Here is a 24,996-nt window from a genome sequence, read left to right as displayed (position 1 = left end):
CGAATATCCGAGAGTAATAAAAAAATACATATATTTTTTTTAAAGTGTACCTAAATATCTGATTTCAGCTTGGTATGAATTGACTACAATAGTACTATTGTAAACAAACACTCATATAGTACTTAATTCACTGAAAATTCAGATTTACTTGTTTTTTCCCCCTTCCAAAACCAGAATTGCAGCATGAATCATTCGATAGTCTTGGTAAGTTTTGTCCCCTCCACCTAATTGGCCACCAGATACCAGAATACCAACAAACATATGAGCAGAAACACTCCCATGAGTCACATCACTGTGAAAACACGTAGTACCACTGTCATCCAAACTGGCATATTTGTGATATCAACAGTCGTGTGACAACAAGATTCCCTTTGGCATTCACTCTACAATGAGTGAGAGAGTTCCCAAGTTTGCCGTCATAAAAAAATCCCAATGAAGGAGTGCTTGAGGGATTAGCACGTGGCAACACCCGCCTTCCAACCACAAACAGAAGAGTTGTCACCCAGATGACAGGAAGTAGGCAGGTACACCTAGTGATGCAGGAGGCCTGAAGGATATATCAGGCTTAAACTTGGTTTATTGCTTTGCATCACGTTAACATAAGTTTATTCAGACAAAATGTTCCTTTCATAACGATCCAAATAACATTAATAACTCATTACCTAAAGACAACATTACTATCTCTGACATAACTGACATAAAAACTGTATTATTTCAAGTTGCTTAATCCCCTTATAGGTTATATTTTTACACACATATTAGCAAAGCTATCAAAACAAAGAAATAATACAACAATAACGATCCTGGTTATTTTTGCAGTTTGGCCAGATACACTGAAGACCGTCCCAAATAAGGAGGGCTCCCGATTTGTTTCCCAAAAACAAACATGTAAATAGGTGCAATTAGAGATGCACCAATTGGGGTTTTCAGAGTGGACACTGATTTCTGGTTTTCTTTGTGGCCTGACCTCATGATTCTTATGTTTTCTACTGAGGGCTATTGCACAAAAAAAGTACTACATCTCTCTTGATTGAGGTTGTAGCTATAAGTCAAAAACCAAATAAAACAATTGGAATATTATTTCCCACTATGCACCACAGCAGACAGCCCTGACCCCTCTCTCTGATTTTTAATCAATCCCAAAACAGCATCAAGAACAAGTGTATGCAGTTGACTTTTGCACTGCTACTGGTGAGAGTGCTTAGAAGCCCATCAAAAGTAAATGCTTATGAGCAATGGGATCTAAAAAAACAAGCATGGTATGGTGTATTGCAGTAAGACCGCAATAATTTAAAAACACACCATACATGTATATTTGGAATAATAACACCTATACTATTTTTAAATAAAACATTAAATAACATGAAGCAAAACAAAACAAAAACACTCTCCAAGTTGCTTATTTTATACCTCGTGGAATGTGATTTGATCTTTCCCAGAATCAACTGGGAAAGATCAAATCACGAAATTAAGCATTCGAGTCTGTTGTTTTCAGCACTATGATTCCAACTTAAAATTCTTGTCTGAAAACAGGTTTGAACTAATGCAGTAGGTCTAGATTTAACGCAAAATCACGTGTAGATGTCTGAACTCGATCTAACATGTGAACAAAATAGACATTAATATCAGGATTTTGTAGAGTGACAACTGAGACAATCTATCGGTCTCGGAAATAATTTCTGCTCCAAGGAGTAGACTGACCCCGAAGAGCGGTAGCTAACAAGGCTAGCTAACAAGCTACAAACTTACCAGTAGACAATCCGTGTTTATTTCCGACTTGGGGTCTTGTAACATGGCATCGATTTTCTCAAACCGAGCCGCCATGGCGTCTCCTGCGCTCATCTTTGCTGTCAAGTACAGTCCCGAGGGTGGGTTATGAACAAAAACAGCTCACTGGCGAGGCAAGAAAGCTGGCTAGCTAGCTAACGTTAGCCAGTGGTAGCTAGCCAGCCAAACGTCCCTTTCTTCGTGTGAACTTTACACCGCACCTCAAAGAAAATGCATCGGTGTCCCACAGCTTCCACAGACAATCAAGGCGTTAAGGTGGCACCTACCACTCCACATTTTCCAAGTCGGGGAAGGTGTCCCCCTCTCAGTACAAGTGGCAAACAACTTCAGTGGCAAAGATAAATGCGGCAACAGATTAGACAACCTCCGTAGGATGCAGCTGAGGATAAGGGCTTAAAACGTTCCAAACAAAAGGCAATTATAAGTAAATGCAATGTTCAAAAATAAACAGTTAGAGGGAAGACTAATCCAGGCGTGCTCCCATAGCTGTACCAGGCCCCTGCAGAAAGCCACAATCTGACAGCTCAAAAGTAGAAGTGGTGGTGGAAAAACTTCTGCTTCTTCCAAATTTCGAAGTTTAAACACGGAGTCGCTATAACGTTTTCAACGGCAGTCCTTCCTCTAGGTCCCCTCAGCTGTCAATGAGTGGCGGCTGTTTCCCCCGTCCGAACTGCAAGAGCTCTCACACTGAATATAAATAGGAATCACGTAATATGTGTGTTAGTTTTCGGAAAACAATCGCATACTGTGCACAATTTTCTCACACAGCTCGGCCAACATGTCCGCCTTCCTGTTCAAACACCCCGGAGGAGCAGCTTCAAAATGTCAAGCACAGCGCGCATGCGCATGAGTTGAGCCTCGCTGAAAGAACTCGCAGATGCAACACGTTGCAATCTCAAATGTTTCAATGTACGATTTTAAATTTAATTTATTAAAAAGCGGACATAATCAAACACGTTAACGTAATTTTCAACAAACCAATAGCTTCTACTTCTTCATCTGGTTCAGATTTCCTATTCATCCATTTCCTGTTTGTTTCGGTAATTTAAACCATATATGGTTTTCTGGTGAACGGTGAAACAGCACAGCCCAAAACATTAAGGACAGTTTCCAACATTATCGTTTTTGCTCACATTATCCGAAAATGATAATGTTATTGTTTTGTTAAAAAAAATATTCTTGACTATAGTTTTTGCTTTTGTGGCGTGAGTGATAAAATCCCCTCAACCGGAGACTATTATTGCTCACCGCAATTTAACAAATAGCTCGGTTTCACTTGACAGATTTTTTTTTTTTTTTTTAGTAACTAACCCCTTGTTTGTTTCATGCATCGCCGAATTCCCCATTCAATGAGATACTTGCAATGTGTAAAAACAAACAAAAAAATGTTCAAATGCCAAATATTGGCATTATTAATTATGGCCAGTAGATGGCGGTGTTTTACAAATTATGCCATGACCTCGCTTAAAAAAAAAGGGAATTTGAATCAGGTTCATGACTTTAGCTTTTCTGGGACAGAGATACTTGACGCACTTTTTTCAAACAAATAAACAATACATGTAGGCTATGGACATGTTGATCCATAAACTGGAAGATGACCTTGTTATTCCTTTATTATTATTATTATTATTATTATTATTATTATTATTATTATTATTATTATTATTATTATTTCTTAGCATCTAATACCTCTAAAACAAACGTATGTTTTCTCCTTGGATATGTATTAACTTTAGGGGGGAAAATAGAATCAGTCAAAAGTGAACTTGGCTGGTCATACCTAAAAGAAATCGGTATTGCACAAGAAAAGCCTGATCAGAGGATTTCTTGTTTATTATTATTATTATTATTAGTAGTAGTAGTAGTAGTAGTAGTAGTAGTAGTAGTAGTAGCAGTAGTAGTAGTAGTAGTAGTAATGGAAATATTATGCCCTTTGGATTTTTTAGGTTTACTGGTAGCAAACTCATACTTAATTAGTAATTATAATTTCATTATTGTATAGACGTAATAGCCATATATCCTTAAATATTACAGAAAATTTTGGGCATCTACTGACTTGTGTTGAACATAAGTCCCCAAGGTGTTAATCAGTGTTTCAAATATTTGGAAGTCATATTAGCATTAGTGTTGTAGTAAATAACAGTCTTTAAAGACTATCTATCTATCTATCTATCTATCTATCTATCTATCTATCTATCTATCTATCTATCTATCTATCTATCTATCTATCTATCTATCTATCTATCTTTTGCTGTTTGTTTGTTTTTTAGCTTTTGAATATTTCTTTAAAGAACAAAATATATGTAATTACCTCTTATTGTGTTTGTGCCTGCTATTTGGTTTTTGTGTCCTTATAATTTTCTAAACTAAGTGAGCGGAATATCCGCTGAACTGACCCAGACGGCGCTAATAGTGCAGTCCTGACGTCAGCCGGTAGCTGACTGTGCGCAGATCAGCTGTGTCCGGAGCAGCATCGATGGTGATGGTGGCGTCTTGAGTCAGGGGCGCAACTTCACGCTCACAGACGCGACCTTCCACGGACATGGCCGCGTAACAGCTTCCAGTATCCGCAAGGTAAGACTTTCACTTGGCTGTTTTGCTCTAAAAGTGTGACAAATGTCACGTACATTTAACGTTTGCCCGACCGTGAGGCTGTCAGGACGGTGGTCGCGCGCAAGCAGTCTGTCAGCCAAAGTTTCTTTCATCCGCAGATTTTGTCGGAAAATGTTAAATGATCGCACAGAGAAGAGGGACTGCAAAAGGTTAATAAAAACAACAAGGTTGTCGTGCACAATCCGTTTAAAAGTATAGGACAACTTTTCTCTTGCTGTTTCTGATGCACCAATTTCGCTTTGAAAAACCAGTTTTTCTTCATTTGTTTAGGAAGCCTCGCCTTATTGCCGTACTTAGGTCAGACTGCAAGTCTGTGTATGCAACCGACCCCTGGCAGCCTAAAGCGTTTTAAGTTGCCAATGTTAGTTTTCATGTGCAACGACAATTTTCATGCTGGAGGAAATTGTATTGATTCTGCCTGTGTTGTCTCATTGCTGATGAAGTCATGTCAAGTATACGAGGTCTGGAGCCAAAGCACTAATTTAAGTGCTTGTCTGCAGAAAACAGCAGTTGCCTAAGGCTTGTGTTGAAACAGACACAGATAAAATCCTATCAGATGACAGTGCAGAGAAGATGTCTTTAGAGCTTTGTCACTCTTGGGAAAATTCTAATCTATAAATCTATTTGTTCTCTCCATAAATTTGATTTATTAGCTTTTATTTCCAGCATGTTATCATACATTGGTTATCTTAATTTATGTTTATGAAAACTGCTTCTCTTTGTTACTCCACGTGGAGCCATTTCTTATGGAGACTGATAAGTTTACGTATTTTCACAAGCTGTTGTAAAACAAGCTGTTAGAATTAAAGCAATGAAACTGGTGCAATCATTTGCATACATTTACAAAAGACATTAAATATTCCTCAAATAGAACGATCACAGCTGCAAGACACATCAGTGAATTTCGTAAATTCCGTATATACATTACACTTATTTCACTTGGTCAGGAACAACCAATCAGAGCCAGGAGGGGAGTTTTAGCATTGTCAATCACCCTAGTGTAGGCATTGCTCAAACCCTTTCTCTCTACTAGGTTGCTGTGTCTTCCCCACAGCAGAGCATGTCATGAATGCGCAGGCTAGTTAGCATGGCCACAGTGGACAAGCAGTTTTCCTGTAATAGTAAGTTGTTTCTCCGCCATTAACACATTGAGAAACACCACACGAGCATGATTGACAACGCTAAAACCATACTCATGGCTCTGATTGGTTGTTTCTGAAAGGGAGCGGTACATTTATGCAGATGGGAGTAGAACCACAGGGAGAAGGCAGACAAGCTATGTTTTTTTCTCTCTCATGTTATACTTTCAGGACATAGTGACACTTTTAACAAATCTGTAAAAAAAAGTGTTTTTTATGAAAGTTACATACTGCAGCTGTAACAAAAACTTTTGCAGTGCTGTTGGAATTACAGTGCAGTCTTCCTACAACGCCTGACCTTCCTGGCTGTTGCGCCACAATTTCTCTTCTGCATTACAACAAATATCTTCTCTTGCGATCTTGTGGAAACAATTCATTAGAGTGTCTTATCTAGCCTCAGCAGGCATCTGTTGCAAAGTCATCACACATGGCAGCCAGAAAGGTCATCTGTGTATGTGGCTGGCAATCATGCACTTTCCATCTCCGTACTAAGAAAATGTTCTAAAAGGGGCTAAGGAATGAAGAGTAGGGGGAACGCTACCAGCATCTTGTTGTGGGTGGCAAACTATTGCCTGACGATATTGGAGCAATGGAAACTGGCATATGTCCTCCACTTCTTCTGCCTCTTCCTCTGTTTTGCCTCCTGACTCCTTCTCCCCAGATTCTCACTCCTCTTCTTCTTCTCTCTGGATTTGACCCCATCCAAATCTTTGTTCTTCCATTGTCAGAAGTTCAGCTTTGTGTTGTACTCTGCCTCTATACACTATATACTTTCCCATTGATGGTTCATGAACCTTTGAGCTATTTCAGAATATAGATTAATCGTTGGTTGATCCAATGCTTCATACATTTGCCTACGTCGGAGAAAGTCAGGATTCACCTGGGGGCAATTTATCAATGCAGGACAAAAAATGATTGAAATGCATAGTAATACACTTGACTTATTACAACTTGTTCAAACATTTTCTTTTTTTAATTTTGAGATTTTATGACACGTTTATGCTGAAATGTTGTGGAGACTGAGGCTATTCATATAATACATTTGAAAACGTAGGACACATGCTCAAAGAAATGAGAAACAAATGACAATGATTTTATGGTTGAACAAGCAGTTTTGAGAATTTCAGTTCTGATCTGACATACATGCCAAAGCTATTGAGAAAAACTGTAACATATTCCTCTAATAATGTACTGTATGTATGCCTAAAATGTGTTATGATCATTTAAAAATTTTACTAAATTAACATATTAATCTATAGTACAAATGATATGAACATATTAGCCTTACTGGTGAGCATAGCTGGACTCTGCATAATAGATGAGAATAGCTAATAGTTTACTGAAACTATATCTTAAGTTTCAACTCCAGGACATGCTAGCAAAACAAAGTAGTTAATTTTGTTAGATATAAAATATCTAATATCTAGATATATATAATAATTATAAAACATTACATTTATGAGCTAAACTCCTTAACTAAAATTGAAATGACTTTAATGGTTAATTTTTAACACTGGCTTTACCATGTTTCATAGCGGTTTGTTCTCCCAGGTAAATAGGAAATACAAAAATAAAATAAAATAAGGCATAAAACAGTAAAATAGCAATTAAACTTTTTAAAATCCAATAAGGTGACCTTTGAACCCTTTTCTATGATAACCTCAGCAGACATGTGCTATTCACTAGCAACAACTGCCTGAGGGATTAGAAGCTTAGCTTGCTAGCTTGTGTGACTTTAGCTTCAGCAGATTCACTAAATGGGCTACGGCGCAATACAAACTTAAATTCTTAATCCAACTTACATATTTTGTCTATGACAACTTATGAAAGTTCTTAACTTTGAATTAGTTGATTAATGGATACAACCAACCCCTGGAGACCACTCAAGAAATAATAAAAGCTAATTACTGAACAAAGTTCTAATCAAAATATCTAGGTAAGATATTTAGGTAAATAAGTAATTTAAATCACTAATATTCAATATGATATAAAATTTATATTTATTTTTTGGCATTCTACACCTCAGCGTTTATCAATAAAAATGCAAGAATTCTTTATTTGCCCTGAATCACGCAGGTATTATTGTTATTTGGTGAGCGTTGTGAATTAGCTGGGTGGCCTGTCTTGATGAAAGCACGTGCAGCCCTGTCACAGAGAGTGAGGGCTGGAGGGGTCAGGTGGTGAGGGGGGCTGTGGACGCTGACCATCTGGCCTTTGGGGGGCTGGTTTCCTCACTGACCGCCTTTGTTCCTGACCAACAATTGGGACTTAATCTGGGAGGAGATAAGTAAGGCCCCGTGACACCACTCTTGCAAGCGGACAGGTTTTCTCCCTTAGAATAGCCTTGACGTCTCTGTCCTTGCGTTTCTTTGTTGGAGCGCTTAAAATCAGCAGCTCTGGTGCCGGATTGCTGTGTTAAAGCCCTTTCAAAATGGCAAAACAATAGTGCTGCATGTGCTCTGAAAACGATGCATTGTGTAGTCAAATTCTGGTCATTATATCGCTTCAAGTTAGATATGTTATTGGTTTCCATAGTTAAGAATGTGACATGATTCACAAATTTCCTTGAAAAAAAAGTTACAAAAACAGTTACAAAACATTTTTTGTAACCATAGTGGACAGTAATCAACTTTACTTCCTTTATGTAGTTTTGACCTGACTTTTTTTTTTTTTTATGAGCTGTAAAGCAAAAAAAGTGTCTCAAAAATGTCGTGTGTCACTTCTCTTCTGAAAAAGCTTAACAATGGATAATATTTCACATCCATTTGTGTATGAGACAGTTGTCACCACGGTAACAGATTGATTTATTTTCTCTCATTCTCTCCCAATACATTTTACCTTTTATAAGGACTCTGATTTTGCTGCTTATTTCACTTTTCTTTTTTGGAGGAAAATGTTGAAAAAAAAATGCTTGTTCATAAAAAAAAAAAAGTAATTTATTAAGGCACACCCACGCATGAAAACTCACTTTTAGATCTGCTCAGTACTGTAAGAAACTTATTGATTTGCATTGCTGTCTTTAACGCTGGTTTATGTTTCTGTTTACATGGGGTTTTTTTCCAGTCAACTCCAAAAACATGTCAATTTTATATGTTGATTTATGAGTCAGAACCTTGGTTTTCAAACACCTTTGCAGACAAATTGTAATATTTAAGTTACAAAAGAACCACAGGGATTGCACGACAGTACAGGTAGTTGTTTCTTTTAAATACCTGTCTTTGATTGTGGTCTTTTCTGATCACGACTGCAGATGGCACAGCGTACAAAATCCCAGCTAGAGGGAGGTCAGTGATTTTTGTTTCTTGCATTTTTGACAAAACAGAGAAAGCAGGTGTTGTCCTTAAAATAGGTGTAATTTATGAAATTGCGACACCTGGAGTTAAGATGGTGTTTTTGGGATTTTGCTTTTTTTCACTGCTGTTGCTACAAACCTGTGGCCTGAAAATAACTCCTCAAACGTCAATGCTGCATGAGGTATTTTTCAGATGTCAGAAGAAATCAGGGATGTCTGCAGAAAATATCAAAAATGGATTATGCTAGTACATAAAGCATGGCACGTTATTGCAGTTAAAGTATTTATGAATTGCATTAAGGTTAAATATCACTATTTGGATCATTTAATCTGTGTTATGTCTAAACCTTATAACATATAAAGTGAAGACAGCTAAACTTTGTCAAAATCTTCTGAGAACAATATCTAACTCTATACTGTTTATTTGGATGCTGTTTCATAACTATTGGCCAAAATTAAACAACTTCATGCTCACAAGAATTTCAAGAATTCTTAATGAAAAAACACATTATTTCTCAATCTTTTCAGTTAAATTAGGTTTATTTAGAGCTACACAGTATAATGAACTGTCATTGCATTATCATTATGTACAAAACTGCACATACTGAAGCAGCAAAGCATCCCCCCCTCAAAAGCCATTAGACCCTAATTACTTAATTTCTCATCTGTAGTTCAATTTCTTTAAATTGTAGCTTGTTGCATTGCTTTTTAAGATCTCTTCATGTTTCCCTCAGATTTTATGTCTGGGATTAGTCTTAGCCTGTGGTGTGATGAGGTAAAATTATCCAAAAAATGTGGTTAATCAAAGTTAATGATTTAACAAAGGAGGCAACTGTGGCTTGGCTGGCTTTTGCCTTGAATAAATGGAATATGATCATCTATTTTGTTTATTTATTTAGATAAAGCAGTGTGAAACATGAAGAAATGTATAAAAAACATATTCTCTCTAATTTTATCATAACACATTTACAAAATCCATGGAAAAGCAAAAAATTCAAAAACTTACAAGACTTCGGTCGGGGGTGGGGGCGGCTGGGGGAGGTCAACTTCGCCAAACACAACTAAGGAAAACAAACATAGCTGACCTTACCTAACAATGAACACACAGTGGGGTATATGCACAAAGGCCAAGGTTACATAACAAAAATTAGTAGACAATACTCTCAAACAACAGTAAACCAACCTAGGGAACAAGTTAAAGCCAACAAATCAAACAAGCAGTTTTCAAACTGAAAAATATGACTAATTACAAGGATGCTACCAATCAGTACATTTTCCAGATCTTTGGTAGTTTTCCTAAAGTGAAGCTCCCCAGCTTTCAGAAGATGGGTGGATTCTTAAGCTTACTGGTGTCGGATCATAATGTGTTTCCTCCTCCCGGTCCACTTCATTACGGCTCTGGTAAAACAATGAATAAATACAGCTAGTGATTTAAACATGCATAAGCAAGCTGTTCACCCATATTAGCAAAGAATTGTCCTAAACAAATCTTGCAAAACAGTTGCAAATTTACACCAAATGTATTACTGTGTCAGAAACTTTTAAGTAAAGAAACTAAAAATGGAAGAATCCCCTCAGTATTTTTTGTGTCCCATGTCACTGGAGTCTATTGTTATGTGCTATCAGAAATATTTCCAAGCAGTCAAATGTGTCTTTCTTGTAGTAAAGTAATTGTTTAGAAGCCTAACTTCGGCCAAATAATCTTAGTTAGCACTGCAGCACAGCGACTGAGCTGAACTCACTTAATAGCAGTGGATAGCAACAAGTAGAGGCAGCTTGATTCTGTGATTTACTGAACACAAGGAACTACTTCCAACATCTCAATAAAACGACTTTATGTTGTGGGGAAAAATATGATGGAGCTAGTCAGAGCTAATCATTTTGTCCATTCGCTATTTTGTGCATTTGCAATTAATTTATCTCCGGATGAGACTTGTAGCTTATACATTTAACATCAGTTTTTTTAATATGTTTTATTTATACTGAAATGGCATATCATCCAATATCCCAGAAGTACAAGAAGGATAGATGTCAAAATCTTGACGCAGAATATAAAAAAAAAAAAAAAAACTCAGAGTAGCCTTGGATTCAATCAAAACATGGCGGAAGTTAAAGTTTTTATAAGTCATCAACCACATAGTACTTCACAAACTGCTTGTGAACATGATTCTGTAGAGTTTATCTGCATAAATTGAATAGAAATCCATTGTCAGTGGCTTGACTAATAGTAACTAGCTTGAAAAAAAAAAAAAAACTGGAAAATTCTGCTGTGTTTTTTATAACTTGCAACAAAACATGTTCAGTTTGGATGTGGAATCATTCTTGGACCCAAACTATCTCTTCTGAAAGAAATCAAGCATCTTTTTTTCCAGTCTTCACGTGATATTCAAAATCCAGGCATGCTAATAAATAAAATTACATCTGTGAAAAGTTTTGCACGCAGCTTGCAATAAAAACAAATAGCCCCCTTTACAAATTTCAGTATCTTTCTCCACTTTTATGGTAACAGTTTTGAGTGTGAGGAAGACTGAAATTGATATCCAATGAACTCATTTAGGTAGTTATAGATCAGTTGATATTTAACCAAACACTAAAATGAAAAGAGCCTTTCTACTCTGATTTGCAGAGCTAAATGTGTTCCACATGCATTCTTGTAAACATTAAGCCTTTTATAATAAGCCAGGAACATTGTGTTCACTGCAAATGTCTGGGTCCAAATCAATGAAAGAAAACCTTCAGTGCCTGTAAATCACTCTGTGTTAGTCAGAAGCGGTAGTTTGAACAGCTTAGTCTCCCGGAGTGCGCATCTGGAAACACTCATTTATGGATGGACCAAGTCTCGTTGTTGATATGAGTTCAGTGGAAGCATGAATAAAATGTAAGCATATCCTGCCTATCTAAGTGTTTAAATCTGTGCTAAGAAATGCATCAAATAGTCCAAGGGAGTGAAAGCACTGATAAGGGCTGGAGTTCAGCTACAGGGAGGCTTTGGTGGGGAAGAGAAGGGTGAAAACGGATAAACAGATGTGGGAGTGATGAAAAGCTAAACAAGGCAGCTGAACAGAAATGATATGAAATATGGAGAAATATTTTGTATCTTTATCCTTAAGATTTGAAACTATGGCTGTGATATAATTATGAAATGGATATGCAGTGAGGTGAAATGTGAATCAAACTGTTGGGGACATATAAAGTTGTATGACACACTTGACAATTGGATCATTAAAACCAATGTGACAAAAGCCTGTGCCCCTCCCCCCGCTTAAAAGAGATGTCAAAGGTCTGTGACCCTTTCCATTTATGTGCATTGATCCCTTTGGCAGGGGGAGGGCCTTCCTCCTCGCTGCCGTCCACCATCAGCTGTTACTGTATGTCTTAGTTTCACCTGCAGGAAGTCCTTTATTCCGTTTAAATATCCTTTATTTTTTCCTGTTTAAATGCAAACGTTTTATTCTTTGGTAGTTTTCGCCTTGCGTTCTGAAAGAATACTCAAATAATTATTTTTTTGTAAGAGACACTAAACTTTGTTTTTCCTGCATGTCAAATAATTTATTTTTAATCACTACTGAGCATCACTGAAAAAACTAAACTAAATGGCCATTACTGTACTGAAGTATTTGACTTCTTATTCCACATCTTAAAAGGTAGTCAAGACATTTTGCATAGTAGTATGGATAACAATTACATGTAATCATGCATGCAGTGTCTTACAAAATAATTCATGATTGTAGTAACTTTTATATCACAGATTACATACATTATACATTTAATTGCAGAGATGTGTGCTTAATGCCAGGTAGTTTTAATTCCTGCTTAAAGGTTGCTAATTTCAAAAGGTACTTTTAATCTGACAAGTCTCATCAGAAAGCATTTATTAAAATGTATTAAATATGACTGTATATTATTTTATGCAGGCTATGTAAATATTTAGTTTGAACTGTTCATATGAAAGGAGTTAACCAAATCCATCTTTCATTGAAACATTATTTGAAAGTGTTGCAACTATTTTACTTGTGCATAACTTGTTTCACAGACTTAGGGAGTGAAGGAGTGTAGTTTTTTTTTTTTTTTTTTACAGACTAAGAGAGTTAAGGGTTTTAAGGATGAAACCCCCCTCTGTTCTTTTCTCACAGCAGAAGAGTGTGGCTTTTTAGTGATTGATGAAAGCTGACTGTCAGGAAGGTAGGGCATGCAGAGTTGGAGAACAACCAAACAGACAGGCCTGAATATTCTGGTCTTTGTTGCTAGGGAGGCTTTGGATAAAAATTGTGTGAGATAATAGATGTGTGTGTGTGTGTGTGTGTGTGTCTGCGTGTCTATGTGGATTTATGTATGGTTGGAACACGACCCCAGTAGATTGCACTTCCTCCTGTCCTCTTATCTGAGATTCTGACTTGCAGTTCAAGCTCTTATCTGTCTCCGCTGGATCACTGACTGACTCAGTGAAGTGAACCCAGTCTGCTCTGTCTCTACTTACTCGTCTTAATGTGTGGCTCTAAATACAAAGCTTACATAGTCAAAGGAGTTTTACTTCCAGCCTTTGTTCCTGCGCTACTTATCTGAAGATCAAAACCAAAATAAACTATTTGGCAGAAATGGAACGAACTACTGTGCGCATGAAATGTTTGTCGGGAAACAGTATTAGGTGCAAGGGCATGCATGCGTTTCCAGAGAAATGTCGAGATGTCAAGTTTGAAGAGGAATGTCTCTTCTGTTTGCTGATTTGAACTCTTTGACACAGAAATGACTTTACAGATACTCTGAGGCATGAAGCCTGGGTTCATATCTACAGTGGTCCTCTTTTTTTTATATCTACTTTTTTAGATTTTTGTGGGCTCCATTACACCAGTATGAGCTCACGAAGTGCAAAGTGTTCACAATGCTTCACAGAGAGCACTTATAAATAACACAGCCTCATTCTTGCCATTGAAACCTGGAAAGCATCTGTCTGAGAATCCCCCCTTGCACTCCGCTGTTATGGAACACTGTGTTCTCACTGGGTGTACCCCTACTCACAGGTGCCAACTCTGCAGGAACACAGTCTGCAGCCAGAAATTTCTTCCTGCACCTTTCTTGTTCTCCTAAAAGAGAACAGTGTGTACTGTGTCATGGAGAGGATTGAACCGCAATTGTCTGGGGGGGAAGTCTGGGGGGGGTTATTTTTAGGTTAAATTTTATTGTTGGGGTCTTCGTTTTTTCTTCATGCAATTTTCCTTACGCACTGATGATCATCTTTTTGATTGTAGTGAATAAGATTTCTCGAGGTTGCTAGCTTATCCTCTAAACATTCACGTAACTGTCTGTTTTGAATTAAATTCGGAGTACTGATTAAAGGGGTGCTCAAGCTTAAATATGTGTGTGTAAAAATGACAACCATCCAGTCAATATGTGACTTAAAAATTTGTCAATTAAATACAGAAAGTGAAAAGTTGAGGTTACTCCCTCTTCCTGATTTAGCATTTCCACACGGATATCTGTGGGTCAGGGTGACACAAATTTTGTCATCTGTCCAAACCTGCACCAGTGGAAAATTTCTGCTCACATGAGATATATTCACTGCTTACTTTGATGAACAGAAATATTATTTTTAGATGCTACAAAAGGTTTTGCCTTAGTCTACTCACTGAATTTCTGTCAAAACATTTTAAGCTTTATATTACCATACATTAAGTTATAATACTACCGTATATTAAGATAAGTTATGTGCCATTTTATTTTTTAATACTTTAAAGAATATGAATGATTGAATTTCTTTAAGCTCTCACACAAAAATAAAAATAAAGCCATGAAAGGTACTAAATATGGTTAAGCCTAAATTTATCAATGCCTCTAATAAATCTAGGTTTAAACTAATCTTAGTTTAAATTTCTGACTGGGAGTAATACATCTGATCCCTTAATCTGTGGAGGGAGCTAAAAACTTGGATGATGGCAGGGATTGCACTCAAACCTCAAAAACCTGGAGCTCATCAGCACTGAGAAATCGGTAAAATATCAGCGGAAAAATACAAAAAGCTGAAAGATTTATAAGCTTCAGCAGCTGAGATGGGAGAGACTAGTGGCCTAGTCAAAGCCCAGACCTCAATCCAATACTGTATTGAGGACAGGACTTGAAAGGGCCGTTTCTCAGCCGTAACATGACAGGATTAGAAGAGTTTTGGAAGTTTTAAGGTGTATACATGTGCGGGCCTGGCTGAGACCTACAGACTTCATGATGTGATTTCAGCCAAAGATGCATCTAGAAAATTCTGACTTGAAGGGGGTGAATATTTATGGAATACCATATTTTTTAATTGGCATTATTTTGTAGAAATCAGTTTTCGCATTGAAATTAAACTTTTCTTTTTTTTTTGTAATATACTTTCTTAGAAATAGCCAAATTTTGATGATCATGATTTGTAAAGATGTAAAAGGGCCAAACATCCAAAGGGTAAATATGTTTTATAGGCGTTGGATATTGTCAAGGCAGTATAAATGTTTGCAATATACATATGTTGCAGGACTGTTTGAAGTTTCATTTTTGGTGGCTAGTGTGTTGAAAGTGTTATAACTTGAATTTGCATGCTAATATTAGTACAGCTGGACAGTTTTATGGAAGCAGATGCTCACACTAGACACAAATGGCATTGCACAAAATGCTAAAGATCAGAGTGTAGAACAGATGAGAAAGAGAGAAAACAAGAAAATAGGCATATTTTAGACGTCACTGCAAGATTTCCAACATAGCTGGGAAAAAAAAAACTTATTAGGAAAAATATAGATTTTTTTTAAGTCTAAGTATGTTAATTTCATTGATTTAGGGCTTAAGAGTTTTGGACATATTAAGAATTTAACAGTCAACCTATTAACCACGTTAAGTCTAACCTGAACCTTGTTTGCAAGCCAATTTCCTTGTTTAATTTTGATGTAAATAAGATTAACTTTTATTGCTATGAAAATCTCTGGAAGATGTTTGAAAGAAATTCTTTCTGCTTTATTATTATTATTTTTTTTTTGCTTTTATTTCTTCTTTTACGTCTTACATTTTAGTGAAGTGGATCTCATTAGAAATACAGTGTCAGGTAAAAATATGTTTTACCTGACACTATTTTGTGTCCCAAGGCAAGGCGTCACAAGAAACATCTCATTGTGGACAAAACTAATAAACTCCTGAAGACAAAAGGTCTCCAACCTTCTTAATACTTGCGCTATATGTCTTAAAGTCAAATTACTTGTGGGTCCCACAAAATCTTTATAAAGAGACAAAATTTACAACAAAAAAATGCTAATATCATGACTTTTATGTGCTCAGTAGTAATCTAAGCATGCAGTATTCCCATTAAGTAAACAAAATAGAAGGGAGTAAAATGATTGTGAATCCAAAACCATACTTTGGGCATCCCTTCCTTTAAATATAGAAAGCCCAGGCCTGTTGTAAATGTAACAGACAATATGTGACAGGACTTTACAAGTTCTTCTTGGCTCTGCATTCAATCTAAATGAGCTTGAGCTACTTTGAAAAGAAGAATGGAAAACATTCCAGTTTCTAGATGTGCAAAACTGATAAACACATACCTGAAAAGGGTTTCAGAGGTAAAGGTGCTTCTACAAATACTGCGTTAAGAAGATGCATGCAATGCAACACTTTTCAGATTGTTTGTGAATCAGAAAGCCTTGTGTCATTTTCCATGCCCTTCACAATTATGAAGTCCTTTATGTTGATCTATTACACACACAAAAACATCGTAATTTTATCAACAGACTTACTAACTAGTTACCGTTGCATAGATATTACTCTGCTAACATAAATAGCAGAACACAAGACTTATAAAAATAAATAAATAAAACCTCACTCACCTAGAATATAAACAATAGCAGCAGCCATCCTCAATGTTTGCATGCTGAACTGTAGAACTCAGTCATCTAAAAGCCTGCTAAAATTAGATCCTCACAGCTGCAGGGGAAGCTGCCAGCCATCCACTTCACATGAAACAATGGAGGGAGAGTTTATTATATGTGCTACTTTACACTTACAAATATGTGCTAATCCAATACTAGAAACTTATATCTTAAAAGATGTAGGATTTAGCTTTTCTGAGTTTGTCCACTTTAAGCAGAAAAAAAAAAAACTGTTTTTTTTTTTGTTTTTTTTTTCACAATTGTAGGTTTTAACATTTTGTGATTTCATCTTAACGGCTGTGTCCAGTTTTGTGTATTAAGCGTCAATAATGACAACGGCCTGAATTTGCGCCGACAACAGCTGGAAACACTCAGGCTTCCAGCCAGATTTCCCACATCACCCTAGCAGCAGCATTTCTGCCTTTTGCACACATATATAATTCCCTAAGCTCCCTGCTCTTGCTCACACTGAATTACAAACATTCAAACACAACCCCAAACAGGATTCTGCACAAGGTCAGTTTGTGTTGACGCTGCCAGGGCTGCGGGGGAGAGGGCTGCCTGCTGCAAGAAGGCTTTCCCATAGGCTGCTGCAGCTTGTCCAAGGCTACGGTGACCAAGACCCAGCGCTCTGCTGCGAGGACTCGGTGTTCCTCTGTGGCAGTGGAGGTCATTCGCTCTCTTTCTCTCTCTCTCTCTCTTTCTTTCTAGCTCCCTTATTTTTTTTCTCTTCCATGCTCCCACTGTGTTAACATTGGCAGCTCAAGTACTGCAGCAAATACAAGAGCAACGTGAAAATCTGATAACAGAAAGCAAACAGGAAACCTTGTGTCTATTAACAATTGAGGAGCAGCTTTTGAAAGGATGTCATGCAACCCACTTCAGATTTTTTTAAAAAGCCTATTTGGAACACAGAGTCAGGAAAAAAAATTAGGACACTGTTCGTGAGCCTGCATGTTTTTACAAATTGTTTTGGAGGTATTGCGTACAGGCGGCTTTTTCCAAGTAGTGGACTGACCATCTAGTGTACTGAGGAGACGCCCAGTACGCCTCAGTACTGGGCCAGCCCTAGGCTGGGCATATTTTGACCAACTGTGAGGGGCCTTTGGTTAATATATTGTAAGGACATTGAGCTAATCCAATGAAATCTCTCAGCTCTGTCCTGCAGTTTGACTGAGGTTGTACATTTTGACAAGTTGTCCCACAAAGCTGTGGGATCAAAAGCTAAAACATCTCCAAGTGGACACAGCAGAATGTCCAAAACAACTACCACTATTGTGGGCCCTGGAGCACATGTTTGTTTTCCTTGATTTGGCAGTCTCCAGAAAAATGTCTGATTAGTGTGTCTCTATTTTTGAGGGTTTTTTTTTTTTTTTTTTTTTTTTGAGAAATCGCTCATTTTTCTTGTGGATCTTTGTGAAAGGATAGGTGATAGTATGTTGTTATTATTATTTTTGTTTTTAATTTTCTCATAACAAATATTATTATAGTAAGATTGAATAAAACAAGATTTATCCATTAAAAGTTTGACACATAGCACTGAGCATTACTGTTGGAGCAACTGATGGTACAGGAAACCTTCTGGGAAAGTCTTTTTACTGTGGATAAATGTTAAGCTCTTAACATCTTGTCTGAAGTGGGAAAAGAAAAAACAACATTTACCTGATTCATGTATAGTGAATGATTCTGCAGTGGCTTTGAATTTATTAACTCGTGACAGTTAATAAAGTGGTTTTGACTGGGCCACTCACTGTGAGTTACAGTCTTTGGAACATGGCACCATGGATGACAAACTTCATTGTGTCTGTTCAGTTTAAAGACATGATAAGGTGTTTGGGAAATTTTTGGATCCAAATGCTACTTAATTTTTGTCTATCTGAAAATGAATTCTAATTAATTAATTAATTTATTTATTTTTATTTTTGCTTATTCTATTTGATTGGCCTTTGCTGTAATTTCTGCCCAAGTTTTTTTTTTTTTTTTTTTAAATCTTTTTAAGGTATAGTTTCTGAATGAAGGCCTAAGGAGGTTTTTTACTGTCACCTTTTTCCATCAGCAAGATTTGTGTGTGGGGGTCAAGTCTCAAACAAAGGGTGACTCTGCTTTCTTTGTCCCATAAGGACAAAAAGGCCGGTTGCTGCTGTAAGGAGGGCTGATGGGATTTAAGTGTGAGCTCCGTCACCGCGGGCAACCCTGTGCTTATTAATCTGGAGGGTGGCGAGAGACAGAGGGGGAGACAACGGGGGAAGGGGTGCTGCTGATGAAGCAGTGCCGCCTGGGGGTCAGGAAGAGGGGGCACGATGGACACAGCTGATCGCCCCGTAAGGAAGTTTGGAGGGAAAGAGGAGGAGGCTTCGTCGTCGGGACATTAAGAAGTCTCTTTGTCACGCTGTCACTCAAATGGATTCAAGGTGCCTGAGACCTTTTACAGAGAGGAAAAGAGAGGAGCAGCTCCATTGTGTAAAGTGGATCTCTCTCTGGACGCCTGATGAAGACAACAAAGCTCTTTCTTATGTCCTCTCCAGGAGCGCTCGATGCTCCTGTGTGGCAAACATTAGGTTAATGTGTCAGGAAGGGAAACATTTAAAACTAAGTGGAGCCAGTTGAGACAATCATATAAAATTATATTATGGTTCAGACCTTGTTTTCTTCCTTCCTGTATTTTTTATGGCTGTAGGTTGTCATTTCCTTCAATGTGTGCTCCATCCTAACCCTACACCATTTTGTCGTTCATAATGTCTGTCCTTCTTTTGCTATCTCTGTCCTTGCTTTCTTGATCTCTAACTTCTACATCGCACTCTTGTATCCTTCATTCTTACCTTTCTAGACTTATTTCCTCCCCCCCTCCCCCCGTGTCCTTCTTGTGTCCTTGGCTCCCTTCCTCTTCATTCCCTGTCCTCCATCCATGCGTCTTTGTGTCCTTCTGTCTTAGTTTCCTCTCTCCTTGTTCCTACCATCTTTTCTTTTTAGCATCTGTACTTTCGTTCACAACTTGAGTCTTTAGTTTCTTCAATCCTTCCTTCCTTCTAGTTTCTTGTTTATTGCAGATTAAATATTTAAAACCCATCTGCTGTGGAAATGTTTGCCATAAATTCTTAGTAAACTTGCACAATTTATATTTAATGGTGGAATAGGAACTCTGGAAAATTAAATCTGAAAAAGTATGGGGTTGTCTGGCGTAAGAAGTTACTTTTATAATTAGTCAGACACGGTATATATTTATTCGGCTTTAACATTAGTACTGGCCCTAAATCTGTGATCTCTGGGGTTCTTTTATTTTATGAGCTTCTGCACAAAAAAATGGTGAAGCACATAAAAATCTCTTTTTTTGATAAAATGCCATAACTAATTGCAGCCCTGATCATGTATAAGTTATTTATTATGAATTTCTTCATTCTTAACTGTTTAAGAAATTACCTTTAGCATTAAAATGCCAGTTTTAGCTGTGAAAGAATCCTTTAAAAGAAAAGTTCTGTTTGTTGTATTTCTCATTTGTGAAGACATTAATGTTTTCTAGGGTTTTTTTCTGACCCTGGAAGTATTAAAAGGCAGCAATAGTGTTTATTCTATCTTTTCACGACTTGTGGAAAGCGGTTTTCAATCATTCAAAATTGTTGGTAAAATAATCATTTTGAAGGGGTTTCAACACATGGGAATAAATAAATACAATTTTAAAACAAAACTCAAACTGCAATAACAGTTTGATCAAAAACTTTTTTGTCAGTGGCACAAATCAATGCCAAAGTGACACATATTTTTTTTCTATTAGTTTAAAAGCCATATGAATAACTGAAAGAAGAAAAACAAAGAAAAAAATGTACAAATGTGTACAATTTAGTTAAAGTTAAAAGTCAGACTAAACTAAAATTCAGAAAGTAGTTAAAGATGTCAAGGGACACATGGACCTGAAATATTATGACTCACTAAATATTGCTTTCAATTTTTAGTGGGCAGTTGTGATGCTCCATACATTGATATTGCTTTGACTGCTGTGATTCCATGCATTGTGCGGGTTTCTGATTAACCCAGCACGTCCTCTGTTATACTCTTATAAAGACTATTGAACATGTTAAAGATGGCAAACAAGTTGTTGTTTTATAACAACAACTGCTTTAAACTTTTATCCAGCTTTATACTAGGAACTGGGCATAGAGTAAGTGCACAATTTTAGACACAATTTAGGGCATATGCTGAAACCAACTGCGCATGACAAATGGCCATCTTGGAGTATTTTTCAGCAACTATATCACAAGGAAAATATAAAAAACAGATTTCAGATTGTACCAAATATGCATTTCCTCTGTTGGCTAACAAATCACTTCAATGCATCACATAATTGTTTTATGTTTTAGTAAAACTCCATGTATTTAATGAATATACATAAACAACTTTCTTCTAATACCAATCATAATGGTTGAATGATTTGTTACCTAGTTAATTTAAATACATTTTAGAGTACTGAAACTACATTAAGAAGAGAATGAATGCAGCAAGATGTGGTTAAAAATGTAAATAATTTTGTTCCTAAAAAAAAAACAAAAAAAAAACAGCATCTAAACATTGATCCTTAATGATGGCTGGAGGGTTGTCACTTTTACTTAAGAGAACGAGTGAAATTTTTAAAATTTTCTTTGTAGTAATGTGTTAATCGCACGTCCTGTGATGTGGACAGAGAGACGACTGCAGCCCAGGCCAGCTTCTGGAACTGGGAATCTGACCCCCTTTTACTCAGTTTGTCATCTGATAAGAGCAAATGTTGTGATAGTGTTGGCCCTTTCAGCGTGATCCATGGCTCTCCTTTTACCTCCCATAACAAACAGGGCTGTCTAAACAAGCATTTATTGCCGGAACATGGCCTGGTCAACCCTCATCAAAGATCTGCTTCAGGATGAGCCATTAAGTGTTGACCAGATGTTGGAAGAAGCATCTGTGATGATGGTGGAGGAGGACTAAGGTATAATTCAGAGAAGGATTAAGAATGGATGCGTGATTTATATGTATTTTAATAGTTAATGTATTGTGACACAAAACAGTGAATGATTCGCCAGAACAAGGACACAATGCTTCAATGCCTTAACATTAACATTAAAAGCGCTTATTCTTCTCTCTTTGACCTTTCCTATCCTTCAGCATTGACCGATATTTGACCACCTCCAGTGACAGCTTTACTGTATGATGTAGAATTCACTGTGGTCCACTTCAATTATTCCCTGAATAAGTCCATAAATGTATTAGGGTACTGTTTCTCTCCCCTGTTGTTGCAAATTTGGTGAACTGGCGTTCAACCCGGTGCTGCTGTAAAATGCAGATTGGGTTCACTGGCAGGCCTTTTGTTGCACAGTCATGAATAGCATTGTAAACTGTCACTTGTCCTTCACTTTCATTCCTTTTTTTTTTTTTTTTTCCGATTAGGGTTAAGATACATGGAACCAAATTTCCCAGTTGAATGTTGAACTATAACTGGCATTTTTCATAGGCTTTATGCATTTTAATGTTGAATATTTTTAGAGTTTAATGTGGACTTTCTGCTGCACATTCTTTTAAATTTGACACATTTATATAGCTACAAATATATTTTAAAAAGAAAAACACTAAATGTGTAGTAGAATATGCACAGGTCTCAAATAAGTATTTTTTTTCTTCTTCTAAGTAGTTTCTTAAATTATTGTGCTTCTTCTTTGAGTCTGTGGTGGCAACTAAAGATTATGGCGATGGTAAGGGACCTTTCAACCTCAAAGACTTGGAGATCATCGCCAAAGATTTATTGTCAAAAATACCAGTGGAAACATTCAACAAGCCGGTCAGCAGTTAGTTATAAGAAAGGTTTAAATTATTGTAATGCCTGTAAAGATTTTTGCATTGATTATTGAGCATATGGATGATAAAAAAATTCCAACAAATAAAAATAAGTTTTTACAACACTTACTATATACTTATTTATATATTTTTTTCACTGTCTTTTGAGAAATGTTTATCTTGTTTCCCATCAGGAACAAACATCTGGATGAAATAGGTTCCACATGGGTTAGTGCAAACAGAGCAAAACAATGTCATTTAAAAGGTATGAAACAAATTGCACATTTTTAAGAAATACATGTCTGAATTGAAAGAAGAGGGATAAACACAAGCTAGAATTATCAAATTCGAATTTTATATACTGGAGTAACTAAAGTAACAAAACGAACAGAAGAACAGATGCTGACTCAAAAGGCAGCCAGATGTTCAGGATGTTGTGCAGCAGATAGCTGAATAAACACATTTTACTGTTTGTTTTACGAGTTGGGTATTTATCGTGTAATATAAATAAGACAGAGAAACTTCGTTTAGATGAACAGAGCAAAGCATAAACACTTTCAACTCGGTCTCCAAATAAGATGCTGAAATCTTTAAATTGTTGAAACTTTTTTAATCAGTCCTTTACAGATTCCATATTGAGTCATTAATCAATGAATTGACCAGTAGTTATACTTTCAGTTGCACGCCTGATAATATCCTTCGACCCACATTCTAAAGGTCCTTTATGTAAGACTTTCCTCTAAGGAAAAAAAAAAAAAAATCAGCTGCACAAAGCAGTTCTGAATTGGCGTCTTTTAACTAAGCTTGTTTTCCATTTGTGCTGCATCACTTCTCTGTTTGATAGGCATTTACCATGAAATGATGCTGGCCTTTGTCTGCAGCTGAGATTTAGTTTAAGGTTAAATACCTTGCCCTTAAACTCATCCTCTAGGCCGCAGTGTGTGGCAAGGTCACCACTCCAATCAACCCGGTGGTAACGTAAAGCCTTCTTGTCCCTTAATGAATTAGCTCCTCTATGTTCCACAGCAAGTTACTAGACCGTTCTCCAAGGCATCACCAGTTCCTCTGTCCTTTCATACACATGCACACACACACGCACACGCACACACACACAGTCCTCCTTTCCCCTAATTTTAAAATGAGCTTTATAACTGGACAGTAAACCTCCAGTGGCTTAATGATGATGACTTCTTCATCTGCCCAAATGCTCCTTTTGTCCACCCCAGCTCAGGCCCAAAGGCCCTACCCCCGTTCCCTCTGGTCACATCAGGCTTTAAACCTTGTTTCACCCCACTTTATAGTTCCACAGATAATCCCCCCCTACCTCCCCCAGAACTCACAGGCACAGAAGTGCACGTGCGAGCACATGCCCACAAAGACACACACACGCACACGTACCCTGAAGCCATTATTTTCACTGAGCCCTGCCCTGCACTGTCTCTCTTTTTCTCTGTGTTGCTGCCGACTTCAGCAATGGCATTCAGCTGGAATGTTTGCCTTTGTTTGTTTGGCTCACTGGAAAGCCATGAATGACCTTACTCATCTGCTATCCTCACTAGCAGCAATTTGCACTTCAGGGCCCAGCAGGTAGTCCTGAGGAGCAAAGAGGAGGAGGAGGTTTTGGAAGATTTTTTTTTTTTTTCTGGGCTTTTATAAGGAAATTAGAGCAACCACACGGATAGTAAACGGAAGCGAGAGTCCTCACACCTACAGCGTTACATGGCCCACTGTTCTCTGGTAGAAAAGCGAATTCTGCCACGAGAATTTTCACAGGATAGCTGTATTGTGTTGTTTGTTTATTAGTTTTGTTATGTTTTTTTTTTTGTCTGTTGGTGTTGCGAGATTACTCCAGGTCATTTCCCCTCTTCACCAATTTCTGCTCGGCTTCTGCACCCACTCGTTGCCATTTTTTCCGTCTTTTATCTCTTTGATATCTCTAAACAACTCATTTTGTACCCATGTCATAAAAGCATGGTGTCGAAGTTTATGTTTTGTCAAGTATTTATGACGCTGTATTGATCAAATTTCACAAGTAACTTTGTTTTATTGTACATTATTATTAGAAAACGTTGTATCCGGTCTGTTATTATTTATTGTAGTTCTGATTCCTGTTTACAACTGTTGAATTTTGTGAAACATGAGAGATTATCACCCAATATCAACCTAAGATACTTCTTTGTGAAATCCTTTTGATAGTTTGTTTATAGGAGACATGTATCAAATGTTCTTGTTGTAAAGTATGAGTAGAAAAAAAAGTCCAAACTTTATGTTGTCAACAGAGGCACAAATTGGTACAGGGTTAGTACAGACATTTCCCACAGACGGCAATGTCATAAAGTACCATATGAGGCAATCAAAATCACAAAAGGATAAAATTAGAGTCAGACAAAATAATACAATATACTGACTTGTCATACCTATGCCAGAAAACTCTACACTAATTATGGTTAAAGTCTGTTCACTAGTCTTTTTATTTGTGAACCCCATGGTG

The 24,996-nt window shown here is 37.1% G+C and overlaps 2 protein-coding genes and 1 long non-coding RNA gene across 14 annotated transcripts in view; 1 reads left to right on the top strand and 2 right to left on the bottom strand.

Annotated features, from left to right (window-relative positions):
• rock1 (Rho-associated, coiled-coil containing protein kinase 1) overlaps positions 1 to 2,625 on the bottom strand; it is a 38,213-nt gene extending 35,588 nt beyond the window's left edge. For 2 of the 3 annotated variants that reach the window (XM_015034563.1, XM_015034556.1), the window contains exon 1: positions 1,750 to 2,624. In XM_015034563.1, coding sequence (XP_014890049.1) covers positions 1,750 to 1,842 — 93 coding nt within the window. In that variant the 5' untranslated portion in view covers positions 1,843 to 2,624. Of the gene's footprint in view, positions 1 to 1,749 lie in introns of all 3 variants that reach the window. The other variant, XM_015034569.1, reaches the window with a different exon arrangement.
• A 1,598-nt stretch (positions 2,626 to 4,223) lies between these two features.
• The window catches only part of greb1l (GREB1 like retinoic acid receptor coactivator), a 59,056-nt gene continuing 38,283 nt past the window's right edge, over positions 4,224 to 24,996 (top strand). For 7 of the 10 annotated variants that reach the window (XM_015034529.1, XM_015034510.1, XM_015034502.1 and 4 more), the window contains exon 1: positions 4,225 to 4,362. The gene's annotated coding sequence lies outside the window, so the exon portion shown is untranslated. Of the gene's footprint in view, positions 4,363 to 24,996 lie in introns of all 10 variants that reach the window. The other 3 variants (XM_015034462.1, XM_015034471.1, XM_015034426.1) reach the window with 1 other exon arrangement.
• Positions 4,371 to 16,789, bottom strand: LOC106948708 (uncharacterized). The gene is made up of 3 exons (XR_001425231.1): positions 16,668 to 16,789; positions 10,104 to 10,230; positions 4,371 to 9,048 (listed from the first exon to the last, which is right to left on the bottom strand). It is a non-coding gene; the product is annotated as an uncharacterized LOC106948708 (long non-coding RNA).

This window comes from Poecilia latipinna, unplaced genomic scaffold (assembly GCF_001443285.1).
Source record: "Poecilia latipinna isolate Pla-1442-1.1 unplaced genomic scaffold, P_latipinna-1.0 Scaffold18, whole genome shotgun sequence".
NCBI classification, from domain to species: Eukaryota; Metazoa; Chordata; class Actinopteri; order Cyprinodontiformes; family Poeciliidae; genus Poecilia; species Poecilia latipinna.
The sequence above is the reverse complement of the archived record's forward strand: the minus strand, read 5'-3'. Positions and strand labels throughout refer to the sequence as shown.